Source organism: Corvus cornix, chromosome 2 (genome assembly GCF_000738735.6).
Source record: "Corvus cornix cornix isolate S_Up_H32 chromosome 2, ASM73873v5, whole genome shotgun sequence".
Lineage (NCBI taxonomy): Eukaryota > Metazoa > Chordata > Aves > Passeriformes > Corvidae > Corvus > Corvus cornix.
This window is the reverse complement of record NC_046333.1, coordinates 122,698,251-122,719,785: the sequence shown is the minus strand read 5'-3', so window position 1 is coordinate 122,719,785 and position 21,535 is coordinate 122,698,251. Positions and strand designations below refer to the sequence as shown.

The 21,535-nt window shown below is 38.8% G+C and overlaps 1 protein-coding gene across 5 annotated transcripts in view; it reads right to left on the bottom strand.

Moving 5' to 3' along the window:
* The window catches only part of CRISPLD1 (cysteine rich secretory protein LCCL domain containing 1), a 37,266-nt gene extending 18,735 nt beyond the window's left edge, over window positions 1–18,531 (bottom strand). For 2 of the 5 annotated variants that reach the window (XM_039549745.1, XM_039549744.1), the window contains exons 1-2: window positions 18,419–18,503; window positions 17,160–17,482 (exon numbers count right to left, since the gene is read on the bottom strand). In XM_039549745.1, coding sequence (XP_039405679.1) covers window positions 17,160–17,417 — 258 coding nt within the window. In that variant the 5' untranslated portion in view covers window positions 17,418–17,482; window positions 18,419–18,503. Of the gene's footprint in view, window positions 1–17,159; window positions 17,483–18,077; window positions 18,196–18,418 lie in introns of those variants that run through there. The other 3 variants (XM_019289349.2, XM_039549746.1, XM_019289350.1) reach the window with 3 other exon arrangements.
* Between the last annotated feature and the right edge of the window lie 3,004 nt (window positions 18,532–21,535).

The following is a 21,535-nucleotide window of genomic DNA, read 5'->3' as shown; positions in this document are numbered from 1 at the left end:
GAGATCATGTCTACTAATTTTTGGCACAGATAAAAGGTAGAAAAATCCTTAACACAGCCAAAAACTACACAAATATAACAGACAAATTCCACATGCTAATATTTATTTTTCTACTGATTTTGACATGCAGTTTTCAAATTATTAATCAGATAACTCATTAAAAACAAGTATGTCCTTGGTTATACAAGACCATGATTATGTAAAGAGTTTATTATCACTCAATTTAATCCTAGAATATCTGTTCTTGCTTCTCTTCTTCAGAAGTTTCTAACATATTGGACTGCATTTGGTCTGTTATTATTAATATTACCAGCAAGTAAAATACTTACAGGGTACATTTTGGCTCCCGAAATTCAATATTTATTTTGACAGAAATACTCAAAACAGTATAATAATGGCAGAATAAATCTTTTAACCCACCTATGGATACGAAGACCACTGACTTTAGAGAACAGTATGAATTTTCTATTCACCATCCTAGGCCATTATTTCTGTGTCATAAACAACAATTTTTTTTAATCTCCATAAGAAAATATTCAAATCTTAGACCAGGAAGTTTTATATGACAGTTTGTATAATTGTTTTTCTCCTCCCTTTAGTTGTCACACCACCATAAAATGTTCTTCTCGCTATTGTACCCATTGTAAAAACACATGAAGGTTAACATACTTCCTCCATGAGACTTCTACTTTGGTCTTATAGACTTTAGTACAGTTGCTTCATCTTCTACCACAAAATCACAAGACCATAATATTTTAAAATAAAAGCCACTACAGTTTGTCTTTGTTGCATATATTGCATGATATTAAGTCACCTCAAAATCTTACAACATGTAGATTTAGCTCTTGGGATGAACAAATCATAAAGTTAACACATTTGCCAAATAACTGCTATTAAGAATAGTTTTGCCAACTGGACTCTGAAATACAAATTTAGAATAAATTAGACTTATGATGGAGCAAAATTTGGGCACCTGCTCAGTTTTAGAACTTCCTACCTCCAAGGCTAGTTACCATTTCTTATAGCTCTTATAGCTATTCAGAATATCAGAAGATATTCTCTTGTAAAGCTTCCCCCCACATTTTCAACTCTTAAAACAGCAGTCATGGTTAAAGGAATTGTACTGTTTTTCTATTTTTTTCACCACACAAGGTTAAAAATATTTTATGCATATATTTTAACTGAAATAGTGATACTTTAAAAAGTTTAGGGCTAGGCAATCAATAGTAGCTGCTTGAATCAACTCTTCAAGCTTGTGAAGTAGTTACCTTTAACAAAATTTTCTTTAAAGAGTGATGAAAGCTATGCGTGACAGAGCCATCCAGAACTCTGCAAGAACAACTTTTTGATGAAAAACTTAAATTCATCGTTAATCCTCCTGACAGATGGACACCCACACTCCAAGCGCTGTTGAAATTGGATATGGTCTTCAAAAAAAGTTCTGTCTTCTTTAACTGTTTCTCTGCCTTCATCCACAGTATAAAATATTGTCTTTACTCCCTTTACCCTGCCTAGCCAGAGATAAGCACACTTCCCACTTTCTAGGCCTCATCATAATACATCTTCCTTGAAGCAGCTGCATTTATGATTACCAAGATGAAACTTAATTTCTTTCTCATTTTAATCACTAAAGTATATTTTGAGATGTGATGGAGTAAATAGCAAAAGCATTACATATTCAGTTGTAAAAAAAATCAGTCAAGTCTAAATTGCACTATAGGATAAACCCTCCTTAAGTGTAGTATTAATGTTCAATGGGCTCATTTTCTCAAAGCCACCACTTCCTGAAATGTCTTTAATGGAAGTTAAAATTAAAAAAAACCAAAACTCTACTAAAGAACATCAATTTTATGAAACATTCTGGAAGAATTTCCAAATGTCCCAGTTCCAAAGAATTTCCTAGAGATTAACTTTCTTGATTACCACAAACTTCAGAGAAAAAGTAGAAATAAAACACCACTTATCTCCTACAGCCAGTAGATGAAAAAGAGATAGAAGAGCTAGAAGTCACAGTTGCTTGTGTCTCCAAGGCCTACCAAGACAGGAGCCATAAAACACAAACCCAAATCAATGTAGAAATGAAAAGGTTTCCCAATCTCCAGGATCACTCTAATGACCTTTAATAAAAAGAGGGAAACTTCATATTCAAGGACAATCTTCTCCAGGCTCAAGGATGATGCATCCCGATGAGCAAGAAATCAGGCAAAGGCATCAAGAGACCTGTGTGGATGAATAAAGAACTCCTGTCATTACTCAAGCATAGCCAGGAAATACACAGGAGATGGAAACAGGGTCAGACCACTTGGAAAGAATATTGAGAGGCTGTCAGAGTAAATAAAAATGAGACAAGGAAGGCCAGGGCCCTTCAAGAATATGGTGAAGGACAACAGGGACAAAACAAAGGACTTGTTCAAATACATCAATAACAGAAGGAAAACTAAGGATAGTGTGGGCCTGCTACTAAATGGAGAGGGGATCTTGGTAACAGGACACAGAGAAGGCAGTACTGAACACCTTCTTTGCTTTGGGCTTCACTGACAAGACCAGCCCTCAGGGATCTCTGATCAAGGAGAGTACAGTAATGGAATGCTGGAAGGAAGACTTTTCCTCAGTCAAGGAGAACTGAGGAGAACACCTAGCCAAACTTGACATCAACAAGTCACTGGGCCCTAACAGGATGCATCCACAAGTGCTGGGAGACCTGGCAGACACAATAGTGAGGCTGCTCACAATCATGTCTGAAAGCTTGTGGAGATCAGAGTGGTGCCTGAGGACTGAAAGAAAGTAAATGTCACCCCAGTCTTCAAAAAGAACAAGAATGAGGACCCAGGAAATGACCACAGTCAGCCTCATCTCAATCCCTTGAAAGGCAATGGAGCACCCCATTCTGGAGGCCATCTCTACCAACATGAAGGACAAGGTGATCAGGAGTAGTAAGCACAGATTCACTAAAGGTAAATCATGCTTGACCAATCCAATTACCTTCTATGATGAACCAACTACTTGGCTGGATGAGGGGAGAGCAGTGGATATCATCTACCTTGACTTCAGCAAGGCTCTTTACACTGTCTCGCACAGCATCCTCACAGGCAGATTCAGGAAGCGTGGACTGAATGAGTGAACAGTGAGGTGGGCTGAGACCTGGATGAACAGCAGATCCCAGAGGTTTGTAATCAGTGGCACAGGATCTATCTGGAGGCCTGTCACTAGTGGTGACCCCCAAGGTTTAATAATGGCCCCAATATTGTTTAACTTTTTATCAATTACTTGGATGAAGGGGCAGATGTCTCCTCAGGAGTTTCATTGATGACACAAAGCTGGGAGCAGTGGCCGATACCCCAGAGTGCTGTGCAGCCCTTCAGAAGGACCTGGACAGGTTGGAGAGATGGGCAGAAAAGAACCAGCTGAAATTCAACAAAGGTAAAGGCAGGGTCCTTCACCTGGGGAATAATAAGCCCAGGTACAAGGCTGCCAAGAGGCTAGAGCCAGGCTCTTCTCAGTGTGCCAGGCAACAGGACAAGAGGCAATAGGTAGAAACTGATGCACAGGAAGTTTCGCCTGAACACGAAGAAGAACTTCATTGTGGGGGTGACTGAGCATTGGAACAGGTTGCCCAGAAAGGAGGCACAGTCTCCCTCACTGGAGGCATTCAAGAATCATCTGGATGCAATCCTGTGTCATGTGCTCCAGGATGACCCTGCTTGAGCAGGGAGGTTGGACCAGATGACCCACTGTGGTCCCTTCCAACCTTACCAATTCTGTGTTTCTATAAATGGTATCCTAATCCTTGATGCAACCACTTGGAAAATGATCTTAAATATATATCTGACTACTCCAGTTATGCAAAAATTATACAAAAGTGCTAATAAAATTATGAATAAATATGAAATTTCTGAAAACAAATTAAAAGTTTGTACAAGAAATCTGTACGATTGCAATGCCATATCACAGCTCACTCACAGAAAATTAAGCTTTAAGGTATTTTTAAAGGCCAATTCTACAGCTACATGTAGTTGGAATTTGAAGAATTCAAAAGATTTTCTACTGAATTATCAACATGCCTAATCATTGCTTCAGAGATGGGATCAGAAACAGGAAGGAGCCTCTTTACATTTTTGATACCACCTTGAATTTTGTCCTTCTCTTTCAGTAGTTAAAACAGGAGATCCAAATTTCTCTCCTAAACTAATTATTCTAACTGAACTTATATGAAAAAAAACGGTGTATCTTCATTCTAAGGATTAAAAGACTGTTTATTTTGAAGTTTTTTCGTACCAATCCTGTCAGATTAGTTCTAAATATAGTGCATTTTGTTCACAAAGCAGGCTAAATGAAACAAACATGTAAAATAATCTGCCTAAGTATTTAAAACATACCTCTTTACTGGAATAGGAATTTTATTCCTGTGCTTTTAATAGCACTCCCTTGTTTCACTCACATGATGGCAAGCTTTTGGCTTCAAACAATGAAAGCATCTTCATATACAAAGAAAGATAAACACCTATGTTTTCATGTTCACTCAGATCAAGTTACACAATGAAGAACTTCAAACAAATAAAAAACTAATTAGTGATCTTTAAAATGCCAAGATGCTTGGCATTTTAAAAGAAGCCAGAATAAAAATAGAAGAATATGAAGAGTCACAGCAACCTATTTATTTTACATCCTACCAGAACTAAGCATTTCTCAAATTTTAACCACAGTGTCTTTAGTGATATTAAAATCTGGCTACTGAAATATATACTGATCTGACCTGAATTAAGCTTTAAGCTTAACTCAAAAAGTTCTCCCATAATACTCAGAAGCAGTTGGCATTTTACAGATTTAAACTAAGGACACTTTTAAAACAACTCTTTGAAACAAATGGTAAAGTTAAAAAGAAATCGCTGCATAGCTATAGGCAAGGGTTTTTTTGTTTGACAAAGGATGAATTAAATCTTCAAACACCATTACTTAAAAATATAGGATATTTCTTTTCATAAAAAGGGAGACTATAATTTTTTGAAATGTAGGTGTGCACAGCATCTGATATCTCATCCACTAGTTCCCTCATCCATGCTCTGACATGACCAGGTTTCAACAACTTTGCTCTATCAGATTTCTTTGGTCAATACAGGGTACTGAAAGGAGCACAAGAAGATGAAAGTGCAACAAGGCAGCTGATTCCCAGGTCTGACAAGCACTTTGACTGGGAATTGTTTGGTACTACATGCAACGTAATTCAACTTGTTTAATCAAGAAAAAGTATTGCCCACATTGTCAGAAAACTACATGATGCCTACCTTTTGGATAAGGGCTCATCATCAGGGTTGGCTTTCTACATTGAGACAGGCACACACTGAAAATACCACAAACTGCTCAGAAGTATGAACCTCCTTGAAACTATTCCTTTTGTTTTGCAGAACACTGCTAGAGTGCACTTTGAAGTTGTCCATGGGTATTCATTCCACACAGAAAGACCCAGCAGAAAATAACCCCCCTGAAAAGCAATTAGCATGAATGTCAGGTTCTCAGCATCAATTCTTTTGCTCTACAAACCTGTTTCAATGGCACCACAACACTTGTCAACACAGGCACTTCTTTCATCAGTATCCTGTTAAAACTAGTGCACCATCAAAGACACACAGATATGGCACTATTAGTGTTTCACAAATGTTCTCAAACACTACCCTGGCTGAAGCCAAAATCCAGCTGTGCAGGTTAAACTGAATGGTAGCAGCAGTTACTGCTTCCAGACACTGACTCTTCCTCTATCCCAGAAGATTGCAAGACATTTTGCAGCAGGTATGTTGCAGACAATATGGATCTGACTGCTTCTGGGTTACAACATATCATATTAAAATAAACCACAGCTAATGCCAGTTTAGTTTTATAGACTAGACAACAAATTTGGAATTTAACCTCTCTCAACATGGGGTTCAGGTAGAGTGTAGACCTAAACCCATGTTCTGTTTATTGGAGGAGCTTCTGTTTCAGTGAGGCTATCTACCACATCTTAAAATTCATCAACAGCCAAACAAATTACATGGGGTGGGATTAACCTCCCCTGAATTTATACAGCCTCAAAACAGATACCAACATCTGAGCTGTTATCTAAATAACTTTTGCAGTTACATACACAAATAAGCATCTATAGGGGAAGATAATTTTAGCTACCCACCTTTAAGTGAGATAAACTGGGTGTTGGAGATTCTCATTTTTCTCTACTAATTATAAAGGAGACTGGCTCAAATGCAGACATCTACACCACAGACATCAGAAGCTCAGAGAGATGAATCCCACCATTTGTGTTGTGTAAGTGTTAAATCAAAAGTGTACATTCTCATCCAAGCCACAGCAGCATGAGTCCACCTACTACACCAAAAGGTATTGCAATAGAACTGCAAAGGCCAGTAGCTCAAAAAACATTTTCCAGTAAAAATAATTTTTAAATGCCCTCAACAGTGGTTACATTTTAATTGGAGATACTTTCTCCAATACATATGTTGGAAGGCAGAAAAAAATCATATGGACTGGGACTATATGGAAATTAAAGAAGAGCTAAAATTTAAGCTCAGTAAAGATGGAAAAGTAAGTACAGTGGGCACCACTGAAAGTAAACATTTACCATGGCATAGTATAAATACCTCATTGCTGTATACATTCTAAATATAGGGAAAGAGTGGTAAAGTAAATACCACAGTACAGTATGGGTATTTATTTACTTTTTAAAAGAATCCACTGTATTACGACTAATGACACTGAGATGGAAAAAAAAAATGAAAGATGAAACACAGAATGAGAAATGCCATGAGCAAATATGCCAGAAATACAGTTGAAAACTAGAAATCACCTGCACAGCACCAGCACGGAAAGACAGAAAGGTACAGTTAAAAGTTACTTCAAGAGACTGATCCTGACTATACCTAGCCTTTTCTACTTAGACAAATATATGTGTATTATCCAAATTTTTGTAACTTAAAATTAGTAATAGTATTTTCAGAATAATATTTACTTTCATTTTCTTCTGGATTTTAATGATTGTAAGAGTAAAGAGGATCTCCTTGTTATGCAACCTAAACCTCCTGCTCTACAAATGCTATCTGACGTTTTATTGCCACAAAAAAAGAAATCTCTCTCATCTGTAACTACCCTTTTTATTTCCCAGATTAACCAAATTCAGCTGCTTCATTCTTTCAAACATCTCATAAATCACATATTCTGTCTTAATAATCAACCTCATTAATCTCTTTCATTATCTCTAGAATGGGTAGACCATTCTTTAAAAATTACCAAAAATGGATGTTGTATTTCAGACAAGTTCTCATCCATTTCACACACAAAAGTCTCCCTTCACACACTGGTGCCGCATATTATTTTTTAAGTCAGTAGAACTCCTGCATCTTTTTACTGCATTTTTACCTCTACATTTTATCCCTTGCATTTTACCTGTTTGATTTCTGCCTTATTCCATACCTTGCAGTTTAGTTTCATCATGTTGATCCCCGACCATTATTTCTACTTCTCAAGTTCTAATTTTGATCGTGTTCTCTAAAACAATCCCATCCTGTGCCCACATTATATAGTATATATATATATATATACATATACACACACACACACACACACACACACACACTGCAGTTTTCAGGTGTACTCTTTGCTCACACAAGTCATAACATAAATGTTTAACCAAAACAGAAGAGGCTCCAACACATCAACACCTTCAACCTTCCACCTATTTAAAAGGAGGTTATGTCAATTTTCCCTCTCTCACAAAAACGTCAGGGTAGAGAGTGTCAAGAACTTTCCAGAGTCAAAATATGGCACCTAATACTTCCCTAATTACTGGGTCATTCAAAAATAAAATGGATTGGTTTGACAAGATCTCTTCTTGATGAACAGACATTGGCAGTTTTCATCAGCTTGTCTTTCAGCCTTGCTTCAGCGAGGCAATCTCATCAGTACAAAGTTGCTGAAGGAAGTCCATGAAAACTATTGATAATTAGCACATCTGAAAAGTAAGTAAGTTGCACTCAACTGAGATGCTTACCTCCAGTCATTTGAGTCAGAAAAAAATGTGGCCTCCCCATAGCCTGAGGTCCCTCACACAGCAGTGACCACAAAACCTCAGGAGTACTGTAACACCAGGCAAAATTCCCTTGAAGATAAAAACCCAACAATACTAACTAGTAGTGATATAGTCTTTAAGCACAAAGAGAATAGCTAAAACTGCCAAACTTTCCTCTACTGAGAAAGTTAAGACAGGCATTTTCTGCTGGAAAACTACTACCTGGCTAGAAATGAAATGGTAAGGAACTTACATGCTACCGTGTGGCAGACTGGAGTTTATAGAGCTTTAAACCGGGCAGAGATCCCTGAATAGACCTTGAGGTTTCGGCTACTCTTTTGGAAAAGAGTGAAAAGCAGGAAAACTGTGGCTTTTGCCTGGAAACAGGAAAGTAGTATAAGGCCAAAAATATTGTTCCCAAACACTGAAAAAATTGCACCAATATTTAGAAGTATCTCCCTATTACAGCTTCATGTGTTTGAGCTTTTTGTGTTCAAGAAGTAAAACCAGGAATAGGAACCAGCAGACATGACTAATCACGTTTAATTCTCTGTGTACTCTAAGCATATTAAAAAAACCTTGCTGGAATATTCAGCTTTCCAAGGTGTTTTTAAACAGTTCATTTACTTAGCTGCTTTTAAAAAGCAGTGCATTAAGACTTTCGAATAGAACATGACTAAAAATCATCTATTCACTTCTATATTCTAACAGGAATGGAAGCGAAGCAACAGCACGAAAGCCGATCTTGATTTCTCCAGTTTGTCCATTGTCAAATCATGAATTGCACACATTCATTACAAATAGCATTCATGAATATTTATAGCTAATCACAAACTGACCAGAGCACAAGTCCTTACCTCAAATCCTAATAGTGATTAGCGGGTTAAACTCACTGTAACTGATTGCTTTCGTACAGCAGTTTTAGAGATGCTACAGAATTTCCTGGACTTTGAACAGGAATTAGCCGTGGTATGTCAAATATGTGTCAAACTAAATGCTTTTTAAAGATGACCACTGTGATTTGACATAACTGAATTGAACTTACTGCCAGAGAGCATCCATTGATCATATGTGACCTGGCATTACTGTCAGAAATATTTTCAAACAAAATCTCAAAAAAGCATTGAAAAAATGTATTGAAGGAATTCCTGACCATTTGAAGATCCAACAGGGAATTCAGGACAAATCTATTGTGATATTTATCAGGCAGCCAAATTCTGGATTTAACAGCCTCATTTTAAGAAACTGTTATCTTCTTTCATAATGAAGTGACATTTGTCCATCTTTAAATGGACAGAGGATAGTCTTTTGAATGAATCACACTTTTCCTATGACAGTCACTCTACCTACGCCAAATCTAAGGCTGATTATATTTACATATAACAGAATAAATTCATATCTAGCATTTCAATGAAATAATATTAAGAAATAAGGTTTTTTTCTCAATTAAAAGTAAAAAAATAAGGAATATTTCGAGGCAAACATCATGAAGATGACAGGCAACAGGGAGCTACTTTTATAAATCTCATTGATCCTTTCTGTGTTCTGTTCATATTTTGTACTTAAGCTTAGATTCTCCTACTAGTGATTAATATTTAATGGTCTTTTTTTATATGAGGACAAAGAAGTTCTCTGACAGCAAAACTAAAAGATGAACAGTGTCTGTCCTGTGTTGCTAATTATTTTATTTTGGGAAGGCTCCCTTAAACTTTGAGACAGTGAGCCTTTTTGCTACTTTACACTTTCAGTTTCTTTACTTGGAGTTGCTTAGTTGTTGTTGGCATTACATCAATAGAAGTCATACCACTTTTTTTTCTTGGCCACTTCACATTGCACAATCCTTTGCTAGAACTGCCAGGGAGAATAAGAGGATAAGTCAACGTCACTGTGTTCTTTGATGCAGAGTCAGTAGCCTTTGAGCACAGGCAAAGGAGCTGAAGCACTTCTACCAATCTTTGAAGAGGAGCAGAAAAGTGGAAAACCAGAGGGAAAGCAGGCAGGTTCACTCTGAATAGAGCTGCTCTGTTCTTGGCACCCAAAGTGCTCTTCAGCCACTTAGGGAATTCCATAAACCAAAGCCCTCTGCTCAAAAGGAACAGGAATTTTTTCTAATCAGGCATCCCTGAAGAGTTTTGGCAAGATGGGTAAAATACACTAAACAGAGACATCAAAAAGTTTTGTCAGAAAGGTCCAGGAAATTTAACAGGGCACTTGGGAGCAGAAAAATTCACCAAAACATGTATGTCCACTACAAGGTCTTCCTTTATGTTTCCTAATGCTGTTTCAACTCTCCTAGTAATACTATAAAAAAAAAAAAATAAAACCTCAGCTGGGAACTTACAGATACCCATAGAAAAAACTGCTACTCCCAGACTTAAACTGATCATAGGACCTACATGCATCACAAAATAGCAACAAAATTTACTTCAATCCTTATTCAGTCACTATGATGCCATGAATGACTTTTTACTATCATGCAAGAGCTATATCCACTAATGGGTTCATATAATCCGAAGTCCAATGGCTTCAATTTAAATATAACAGAAGATTGCCTACTGAAAAAAAATTTAGAAAAATCTAAATGAGCAATATTTCTTAATTTTTTTCTTCTGAAGTGCTCCTGAAGCTACTGAAATGGAGAGGCAAATCTTCAAGCCTCCCAAAATATAAGGTCCCATAGAAGTTATGAATTAGTCATGGTTTTGAAAGGAATTATATGGTATCAGCACTTTCAACACATCACTGTCAAGGTTTTCAAAGACCTTCAGAGGTAATACACCAACACAAACTAAGAATAAAAATATTTCTTTTTTCCCCCCCTCTGTAAACAAAATACAGGTCCAATACTGCTGCCAGATACCCATCCACAATTTTCCTGAACAACCACACAGCTATACCAAATAAATATTCTAATCTGAACTGTTTTAAAAGCACCTCTAGAACTTGGTATTTTCCTCACTAGTTTTCCAATATAAAACTTTATAGAAGGAAGGTATGGGCTTTGCAATGACACCCCTAGTATTTATTGGCAGGATCTGTCCAAAAGAGTAGAGATACCAAAATAAGCAAAGACTTCCTTGCCCTAGAAGACACTGGTGTCTCCAATTACAATAATTATAAAATGCAGTGCCTGGCTCAGGGCCAAGAAATACCAGGTTGAAATGCTCTGCTATCTATCAAGCTGGAAACCTGAATACTCTTAAGTACAGCAAAGGCACATGCATGGAATGAGGATCTCACATGAACCATTTGACTTCTTTGTTTGGGAAAATAAGTATGAGATCAAGGAATGAATACTAAAAGAATGGTTTAAAATAGAGTGCATTATGAATTCATTAATCAAAATTACTTTTGTGAATATTATCCTTGATGAATCATTTCATTTTGCAAACTACAACTGTTTGCAATATAGAGGAATTAACAACTTCCATTATCCAAATAATAATGACTATTTTTAAAGTCTTGACTGCAATAATCATTAAGAAAATCTCAGTTTTCATTAACATATTCAGATTTACTAAGGTGCAATGTTACCAATTAAATTACTGGGAAAAAAGTTTTTGAAATTTCAGTTCATGACACACAACCAACACTTCCAAAGGAAAAAAAAAAAAAAGATTAGGAGTTCAGGAAGTTTCAGGGTTATGGTGTGGTGCCAAAAACAAATAATTTATTAATATGCAGCAAACCCTTTCTAACTGAATAAGAGAATAAGGGGACTATTTCACATAAATCCCCAACAAACCATTGACAAATATATGACAATGCACGATGGTTCCCATTTTTTCCTTAAAGGATAGGCCTTTGGCAAGAAAAGCTGGGCAGGCACAGGCAGCTCCAGCACAGTAGAGGACCAGACAAGGACACCTGAGCAGCTGCAGAGCAGCTGAGCCACAGCTCACAGACCTGATCTGGTCAGACTGAATATGGCCAGCAGCACTTGGCTGCAGTTTCCAGTACTCGCTCAAGCATCTCTTTCATATGGATGTACCCCAAGCGCATACATGGCGTGAGGGCCACGGGGGGACATTTCACACAATGCTCTTAGCTCTGTTCAGGTGCTTTAGAAGGGGAGCAGGGAAACCTCATTCCTCTCTCCTCTCCTTCCAGTGCTGTTAAATTCATGTGCGCAGCAAAAATGTTCCTTACACCTTTCTTTAAAAGGAAACAATACAGGTAAAAAAGTATACAACACTCATTTGCTGTGCATTTTCATAACACACTGTTCATCATAACCTCAAAAAAAGATTTTTCTTTTTCCATTTAAGTCCTCATGTCAACAACCCAAAAACTATTTCAGCTTTGAAGGAAGAAGTCTAGGAAAGAATGATCCAACATGCAGTCATAAGGTCATATAAAGCCATTGCAGAGGAGTTTAATGAATTTTTGCAATACTGTTCCCCACAGAGGAGCTTATGCATGTTCTCACACCAGAATTCTTCTATACAGAAAAAGAGACAGAAGATGAGGTGGAGGATCCATAACAGCCTCAAGAAACAATAGCCAAAACTGAAAATATTGAGAGTAACAAATTGCCAGGGCCAAATAATATCCTTCAAGAACCTGAAAAAACTGGTTCATAAAACTTCTGATTACTGTGCATTACACTGTCTCTCTTAAAATGACCTTGTTACCACATTAACAAAACCCAGCACATTGTTGATAATATTTTTAAAAGTTTCTAGAACATCCTGAGAAACTGCAGACTAAAAACTGACTTCCACCAGGATGATTTTATAGGAGAAGTTAAAAAAATATGAAATACAGAGGTAATTACTCCCGAATATATTACACCCTGAAGGTGTCAACATGTGGAAAATAGTTAAGTGCAGTTAGGTTTTCCACAGAGTTCCTAAGTTACTTAAAAATCAACACACAAAATTAAGATATCATAAGGTAAAGAGAGAAGTGACAAATGACAAAAAAAGGTTTAGGAATACAAAATAATTTTTCAGATTCCCGCAATACGTTTCCATGGTCTCTGCAGAATACCTTCTTCACAACAGCCCAAGGAAAGAGAATGCACTTTACCTAACTTAAGCAGGATTCACTACTTAAGGTAGGTAAAAACAGGATAGGAAAAATAAAACATAAAGACAGGAGATTCACTAATCATAAGTGATTAGAAGACAAAATGATTGATAGCACTGAATGTGAATACATACAAAGTAATAAGGACATTGCTGGAGATAATAGCCAACTCTATATACACAGTAGTGTATATAACATCTCAGTAGTAAATGACAGCACATTAAGAAGATCTTGAAGTCATTGTGAATAGCTCTATGAAACATGTCAGCTATAGGTCACTAAGTCAAAAAGTAAAAGAATGTTAGAAATTATTAGGAAGTGAAGAAAATAAATACAATTGTAACAATTTGCAGTATACCATGGCTATACTTTCTTTGTTCCCTTTGCATTAAAAGGCAAACAGGAGAATCATAGCAGATAAAGACCAAAATTCAGACAGAATAGTTTTCAAGTAAAGGAATTAGGATTCTTCAGCTGAAAGCCTTGTGATCACGAGGAAATTATTATTTCTCACAATAAAGAAAAACAAGGCATCAAATAGAAGAACAAGTTTAAAGCCAAACAAATACACTTTTTTACCCACTGCATAATTTAATTTATAGAGCTCTGCAAATTGATGCCATGGATTCAAAAAATATAAGTGGACTCAGAAGCGTTCAGATTCATAAAGAAAATTCCCTCTGAGACTTTTCTATCTGATGAAAAAAGTGCAACGGCAGATTCAGGAAGTCTCTAAGCTGCTGTTTGCTGAAAGCTGGGGTGCTTCATTGCAGAAGTTTCTCTTTTTACATGCTCTATTCTTATCCTCTTATCTTAGGAATTCATTACTGCTTACCACCAGAGCTACAATACTTGGGAAGATGAACTTTTCATCCAGTAAGTTCAGCCAGACAACCATGAGAATACTTTGTTCATTAGACCTATCTACTGTGAATCTTACTGCACTGTAACTTTAGGTCTCTGAACTATGACAGCCCAGTAATGTTTTCTTTTTCAAAGCATATGGTAAGAATATACAGCTCAGTAAAGCAACTTTTTAGTTTTCCTTGGGGTTTTTTTTTGTTTGTTTGTTTGTTTGTTTTTTTGCTTTTAATACAACCAAGATCTTATATGCTGGAGAGCTTATCTCAAAGGTAAGGCTGGACTTTTTAAGGAGTAATAAAACCAATAGCTCCTACCCAATGTGGTTCTCCATCCCACCCATTCCTTATTTATGCGTTCCAATGTTCTTTTATCAGCACTGATACTCATCTGATTCTGCTATGTAGGGAGAGTGTCATGTCTCAGAATGAAAAAAAACCCTAAAATTACATTGTTTAAAATAAAATCTGATTCTTTAACTACTTGGATCAGTCTCATCATCAACTCAGGTACATTCCATTGGTAGGAGCAGGTAACCTAAGGTAACCTAACAGTGCAGTGAGAGCATGCAGCCCCCACGCACCTTCTCCCAGCTCCAAGCACTCCTGGAGATCTTAAACTTCTCAACTATACAACAGATATATAGAGACACAGGTGTATCAGTGAGGCATGTGGACCTTGATCATCTCCATTCAGGTTCAGTGAGACATACATCTTCACTCCCCCAAGCAGGACTAGCTCTAATCACAAGGAAAGGGTTTACTAACACAAAGGGCAGTTTATAGGGACATGACTGTGCCCATAGCACAGCATGTCTATATTAATAAACCAGCGTGTGTATATTAATAAACCACAACAAAAGTGGACAAGGTATTTCAGCTGCCCTTACCTAGCTTCCTAAACATCAGGCAAGCATTTAGAGGGATTTTTTCCCTCTTCTGGAGCACTGATAATCATCTTTGGTAAGGCGTTGAAAGGAAAAATCTCTAAGAGTACCATAAAAATATATGTGCAAACAATCAGAAATCCTGTCCTTTCCTCCTTCTGTTCAAGCAGCGTGTGGTTCCTACTGTCTTCTAAACCATCCTGTCTCCATTCCCAATACTGACTCTCACCTGATTCCTCCAGATACAATCTTCCTCCCTACTTACAGGCTTAGATTTTCAAATAGCCTCTCTTCACAAATTTCTGTGCTCTTAACCTCCTTCCATAAACTTCTGATCCAAATCACAGTCACAGGTCTTACCCTAACCACATCTATTCATCGAATGCTCTTTCTCTCCATAACACTGATTTCTCAACATCTTCTTGACCACTCAAGCTCTCTCCATGCCCTTCTCATGGATCCCCGTCCCTCCACAGGTAACTGTCCCTGACCACATGCTTTACACAGACCCTTTACCTTCACAAATCTCAAACTCTTGCCTATCCTAATCCCTGATTCCCTTGGATATTATGCCAGAATTGAGTTCCACCCGCTTGAAAGCTGCTGCCCTATTCTGAGTAACATCCTTGATGTTAAAACTGGGTAATTGCTTTTCCATGCTACTTGTACTCTGGCTCAGGCATCATTGGAGAGCATGGAAAAAACAACAACAAAACCAAAAAAACTTGTTCCAGATGTAGACCTAACACAGAGTCCAAGCCCAAGTGTGTGCAGTGCTGGAGGAATCTTTGAGTAAAGCTGTCAAAAACCTTACTTCTTTGAGTATATCCAAATTCTTCTTTCCAAGATATGTAAGACAGACAAATTTAGTATGGCATTAGGAATGGAAAAAAGTGCGTAACTACAAATCAGCTAGGCTTTCACAGAATCTCAAGAAAAAGGCTTGTGGTATTTGAACCTGGGAATACAACAGTCTTCCCGATTCTTCTTTTAAAAAAAGACTTAATAGCTTTTTCTTGAGCTTTCCAGAAAAAAATCAACCTGAGTGACTGGGAACAAAATGTTGACCTCTACTATAACAAGGTCAGAAAAAGTCACAACAGAAAACAAAGTTTAAGGATATATGCAGACAATTGTAACTGAACGGGTTGAAGGGGTTTCAGGTATTATCATCCCTTTTTTTGGAGATGATGTGTGGCAACATATCCTGTGATTCTCTGAACTAATTCTCTGATGGCTCTAATATACTCTAATACAGTAACACTCACATAGATAAGTTAAACTGCCTTTAATGGGGCGTGGACTAGAGAACCTTTAAAGGTCCCCTCCAACCCACACCATCCTATGATTCTACTGATGGTTTAAGCAAGCATGGTTTTTCCAGGACATATATATGCTCAGTTCAATTAGATCTCCAAGCTGAGAGACACCACTCCAGTCTGGGAAAAATATTTTCATCTGGAAATGTGTTAATATAAACCTCTGTCATGGCAAGTATCATGAAACGTGTGCAATATTTGATATAAACAGCTCTATCTATACCAATGCTATTTCTCTGGTGCATGAACAGATAAATCAACAATACACCATGTGAACACAGGAAGAAGGTGCAGAAAAAAGAAAAGTTGCCCGTTCTTATCAAACCTCTAGACTTCTTAAAAGCTCTAGTGACCTGATTTCATCTACATAGCAAGGAGAGGTAGAATTTGCCTCGAATTATGGCAAAAAAACAAAGTTCAGAAACATGGGACTTAATGCCACTAATAATAGTCCAAATATTAGAGGCTTCTTAAGGAAAAAGAAAATAAACAGAAATTATGCATTACATTATTAATCTGAACACAGAAATATACAGCCCTCTAGTAATACATGCCAACTTAAACAGAAGGCTTTCTTGTTGTAAGACCCTCATTTTGCTTGGAAATTCCATCCAACCTAGAAGCATGGGAAAGAATACATGCATGCTATTTTGAAACTTCATAGTTCAGTACTCTTCTTAGACAGTAACATTTTAGGCCACGGTTACAATCAACTTTATTGAGTACTGCAATTTTGGAAGTTCGCCCCTAACACTGAGGAACTGCCACTTAAAGGTAGGAAAGCTATGAGAAATTAAACACATTAATATTAGTAGAGCATGACACTTGATCCACAAACAGGCATTTTTATCTCACAGCTCATACCTGTACAAAAAAAAAAAAGACAAACAAGTGACAAGTTCTGTAAGTGAGAAAACAAGCAAGCTAAGACTGAAAGTATGCTGTTTTATAAAGTGATAGCAACTATTCTAAGAACATTTTTTTCTGCATGTCACTATCCGTTTTTTCTTACCATATATTCCATATTGGAAGCTGGTGGATACACCTGACCCCGTAATTTATTATGAAGATCCAAGATACTCTGCATATCACTGTCTGTGATAGCCCTTTTCCCTCTCTGCTTGGCGATCCACCACTCACCATCTTCATCCATGTACTTTTCCAAAAGTTCCTCTAAGAGCGTGGCATTGGGAAGAACCATTGCAGAAACTGCTTGAGCTATGAATAGCAAGGTAGTTACTCTGAGCCATTCCTGTACTACATACTTCATGATGAATGATCTCAAAATGCTCAGGAGTTAGCTCCAAGACAAAGTCTTTCTTCCAGGTTTGTTGGCTGTAAATGCATAAGAGAGAGTAATGTAATTTGTAGACTGAAGGACTGGCCTGTATGAACTTACTAAGCAACAAAAACTCTAGTTCATACAGAGTTTGTAACTGTTGTTCTAGGGGGAGAAAGCAGATGCTGCATTTTTTACTCTGGTAAGTGCATACTGTTGATTTGGGAAGATAGCTTATCTTCAACCTTATGAACTTCAGTTTGTTCAAGTGGTTTTATATATTACATTGGCATGCACATTTCAGTGCCTGCATGCAGAAAGCATGCTTTTCATATCTACATAAAAGGAGCCAGACATCAATGAAGATTAGATTGTAGATAAGGTCTTCCAGTATTGGAACTTAAGAACAAAAGAAGGTTAGAGGCTTGCACTCATTGCCAAAATGTAAACTGAAATACACTATTAACTTGATACAATATATCCCCTCTTGGTGCATTTCAAAATATGACCTTGATTAAAGCTTTTGTTTCATGATTTCCAAAACCCTCATGAAACTAAAGGTATTCAACTCGGACACGAAAACGGGGCAGACGGGGTTATTCTAGTCAGCAAACAAAGGAAAGCACTGAAAACTCTCAGAAAAAGTAGTACCACTTCCAAGAATGCGGTGTTTTAACAACTCCTGCTACATGACTGAGTGCTTTAGGTAGGAAAGCCGAGGTCAGTCCTTCACCCTGGGTGAGCACGCGCGAATCCCGCCACACCGGACCCAGCCGCTGGGAGGGAAACACAAAGAGGCGCACGGGCAGAACCGAGTCCTCCCCAGCGCGCCGCCACCGCCCGCACCCGGCGCCCCGGCCCGGCCCCGCTCTCTGAGGGGCAGCCGACCCGGCCGGAGCGCACCGGCCGCCGGGCCTGCCGCCGCCGCCCGTCCCCCGCCGCCGCGGGGAGGATGCTGCGGGGAGGATGCTACCCCCCGCCAGTGCCCTTACCCCTCCGGCGGCGGCTGCCTGCTCTCCCCGCAGCCAGCTTCGCTCCGCCGCCCGCCTCCTCGCCACGCCCGCGTCGGGCCGGGGGCACAGGCACGGCCTCGCCCCGCTGGCTGCGGCGAGGAGCCGCGCTCGGAGCCGCGCGGCGGGCGCGGACGTGTCCAGCAGCGGAGCCGCGGCGCGGGGCTGCCGCCGAGCTCAGCCGCCGCGTCCCCCGCCCGCCTCCGGGTCGCCACTACCGCCCCGAAGAGCTTCACGCTTCTCCTGGCGGCCCCCGCCCCGCCGGGCATTTATCGCGGGCGCCGGTGACGTGCGGCGGACACCCCTCCCCGGCACCCCGCGGGGCGGGACGGCCGCGCTCCGGGCACCGCGCCCGGCCCCGGCACCCGTGCGCTCCCTGGGGGCGGTGGAACCCGCACCAGCTCCCGGGGCGATACCTGGAGTCCGGCGGGCAGCAAGGGCTCGCTGGGACCGCAGCCTCAGCCAGAAGCTGGCCTCGGTCCTGCAAAAGTTATGGCCCAGAAAAGGTCGAGGGGGGCCCCGTCGCCAACCGCCTCCATCCCTGGCAGGAGGCAAGAGGATGCTAAGCCGGCCTGCTCCTGCTGAGACACAGCAAAGAGAAAAAGCTGTGAGCTCCGCAAGAGTCCAGAACATGTGAATATGGCTGGAGGTATCAGGACAGGAATTTTATTGTGGATTCAAACCAGCCACATGAGACTTCTCTTTACAAAGTAGGATTCAAAAGTGTGTAACCACTCATTTCTGTGCCAGGCAAGAATAGGCATCAGATACGTACTTTTTGTTGTCTTCTAGCCTGAAATTTTTTTGCGAGCTGATGGGGTTGACGTTTCATTTACTTAGTATAATTTGTTACATTGAGCTACCGGCAAGATTGACTAACTTCCAGTCTTCATAGGACTGCTGTATCAGCTTCCAAAAGTTTTCTGTATTTTCATTTTCTGAAACTGAGAGGCTGAGGTTAAAATCCATCAGCATCCAGCTGGCTTCAGACTGGCTCTATAAATGCTTCCAAATTTCATGGGCCCAAGAGAAACAATGCCATGCAAGTAACACACTGCTGCTTCTTGTGCTCTCTCTTTCTTGGTTTTAGTTATAATTTCCCTAAAGACTTTGGAACTAAGTGCAAGATGCTATAGGTACTTTGTTACTTACACGCTGTGATATGAAAAAATTCTCATGTTCTATATTGGTTGATCTTTATAACTTTTTTCCTTGCAGTGCTGGAATTGGATTTCTGCACTCAAGTATTGGGCAGTAAACATTATTTATGACAAAACTATGTGAGGTAAAATGCTACTGTGCAGCTGGATACACAGACTACATGCAAGTTTTTCAGTGTTTATGCACCAGGATGACTTATCACTTGTTATTTTGGGTACAGAAGAATGAGCCATAGCTACAGACTGGCCATGCAGAATAGTTGGAAGAAACAAGAAGGAAACAAAAAGTTAGAAGAACTTGCTGGAGTCTATGTCAGATCTGGATTTTTTTAATACTCACATCACTTTTGTATTGCTGTACCTTGCTTCTATCCTCTTTAGGCCTCCGGAGGCTAAGATGCAGACTCCGTGCCATCAAGGCATACCTTTGCATTATCACGTAGTAAAGAGGATGTGTCATTTATTCTGTGTACAGGCACAAGTGTTATTTCATTATAAAGCAGCCGAATAGCTTTATTATTAGACCCAGTAATGGTTGCACACAAAGAACTGAAAAGTTTTGAAAGAGTGAGGATATTTATGGGGTTCACATCAACTGGAAATTGCAGTATTTACCCCTTTCCATCAGCACTGGATACTTGCTGGGCTTCAAACAGAATATACATCAAACATCACCTACTGTCTTTCATTTTGAGTATTCATCATTCTTTTAGAAAGCACTTGATCATATTTGGTCTTTGTCAAATTGAAGACATTGTTTTATGATGCAAGTTTAGATCATTAAAATAAATATTCATACAAAAAGAGATAGGCCCATTGAAATTGATTTTTTTTTTGTTATCAATGAATTTTTCAGCAAATGAATAAACCCTTTGCACTCCATGACTGTGCCTTTTGCGTTTGGTTTATGGCTGTCTGGTTTGTGGCCACATAAAAGTGTTACAATTTTGACAAATGATATTTTGACACATCCACTAATTTTTGTGTATTAATATGATTAAATATTGCTGGATCTCTTTACTTAATTAGCTTGGGGGAGGCCATTTTCTCTTTTTTTTTTTGTTTTTCTGGATTGGTTTAGACCTTTGCCACTGGAGATGTAACTGCCACCCATAATTTAAAATTATTATAATAAACAGTTAAGTACCATTGCATCTCTTGAAACAAAAATTAAGTATCCTTCCTTACCAAAGGCACATGAAGAGAGTGCATATGCAAACTGATGGACTGAGTAACTGTTTTCTGAATAGCTGTAGCAGCAACAACAAAAATTGCAACCAAAAACCCACTTGAAAGAAATAAGTAAGAGGTCACCAGGTACGTGCTGCACAAGCACAGAGAATATGGCACTAAGAAAATCCTGAAAAGGAAGATTTTAGCCTGAATTTTGGCTAAAAGAGATTTAAAGTGTGAAGGAAAAAAGCATCTTCTGCTGTTTGAATCTTCCTGCATTTGATGAGAGGAAGTTCCAGCAGTCATTATAAATAAACAAGAGTATGAATAAAAGATATTTTACTTCATCATCAATTTTTTTTCCTAATAGAAAAAATACGTGGGGTATGCAAATATGGATAATTGGGCTAAGAAAGAGTGACACCACCAATTAAGGAAGACAGACTGTAATACATATAAAGCATATTTAACAAATCTGCTAAATTATAAGAGCTGGGCTTTTAATTGAAAACTAAAGGGAGAATCGAAATCCAGGCTATTTTTGTGTTGATTTTAAATGTTCTTAGTTAATCCACCTTGTGGTTTGCTGCTTGATGTTATAACATCACAGCACTGTATTGACCAAAAGTAGCCATTAAAAAGTCTGATCCATTACAGCAATTTGGGAACATCTTACTTTTTCTCCAAAAATGAGACTCGCAAAAGCAGTATTTAGTTGTTACCTGGTCCTTTCGGTGACTAAAAGGCAACTAATAATCATGGGAAC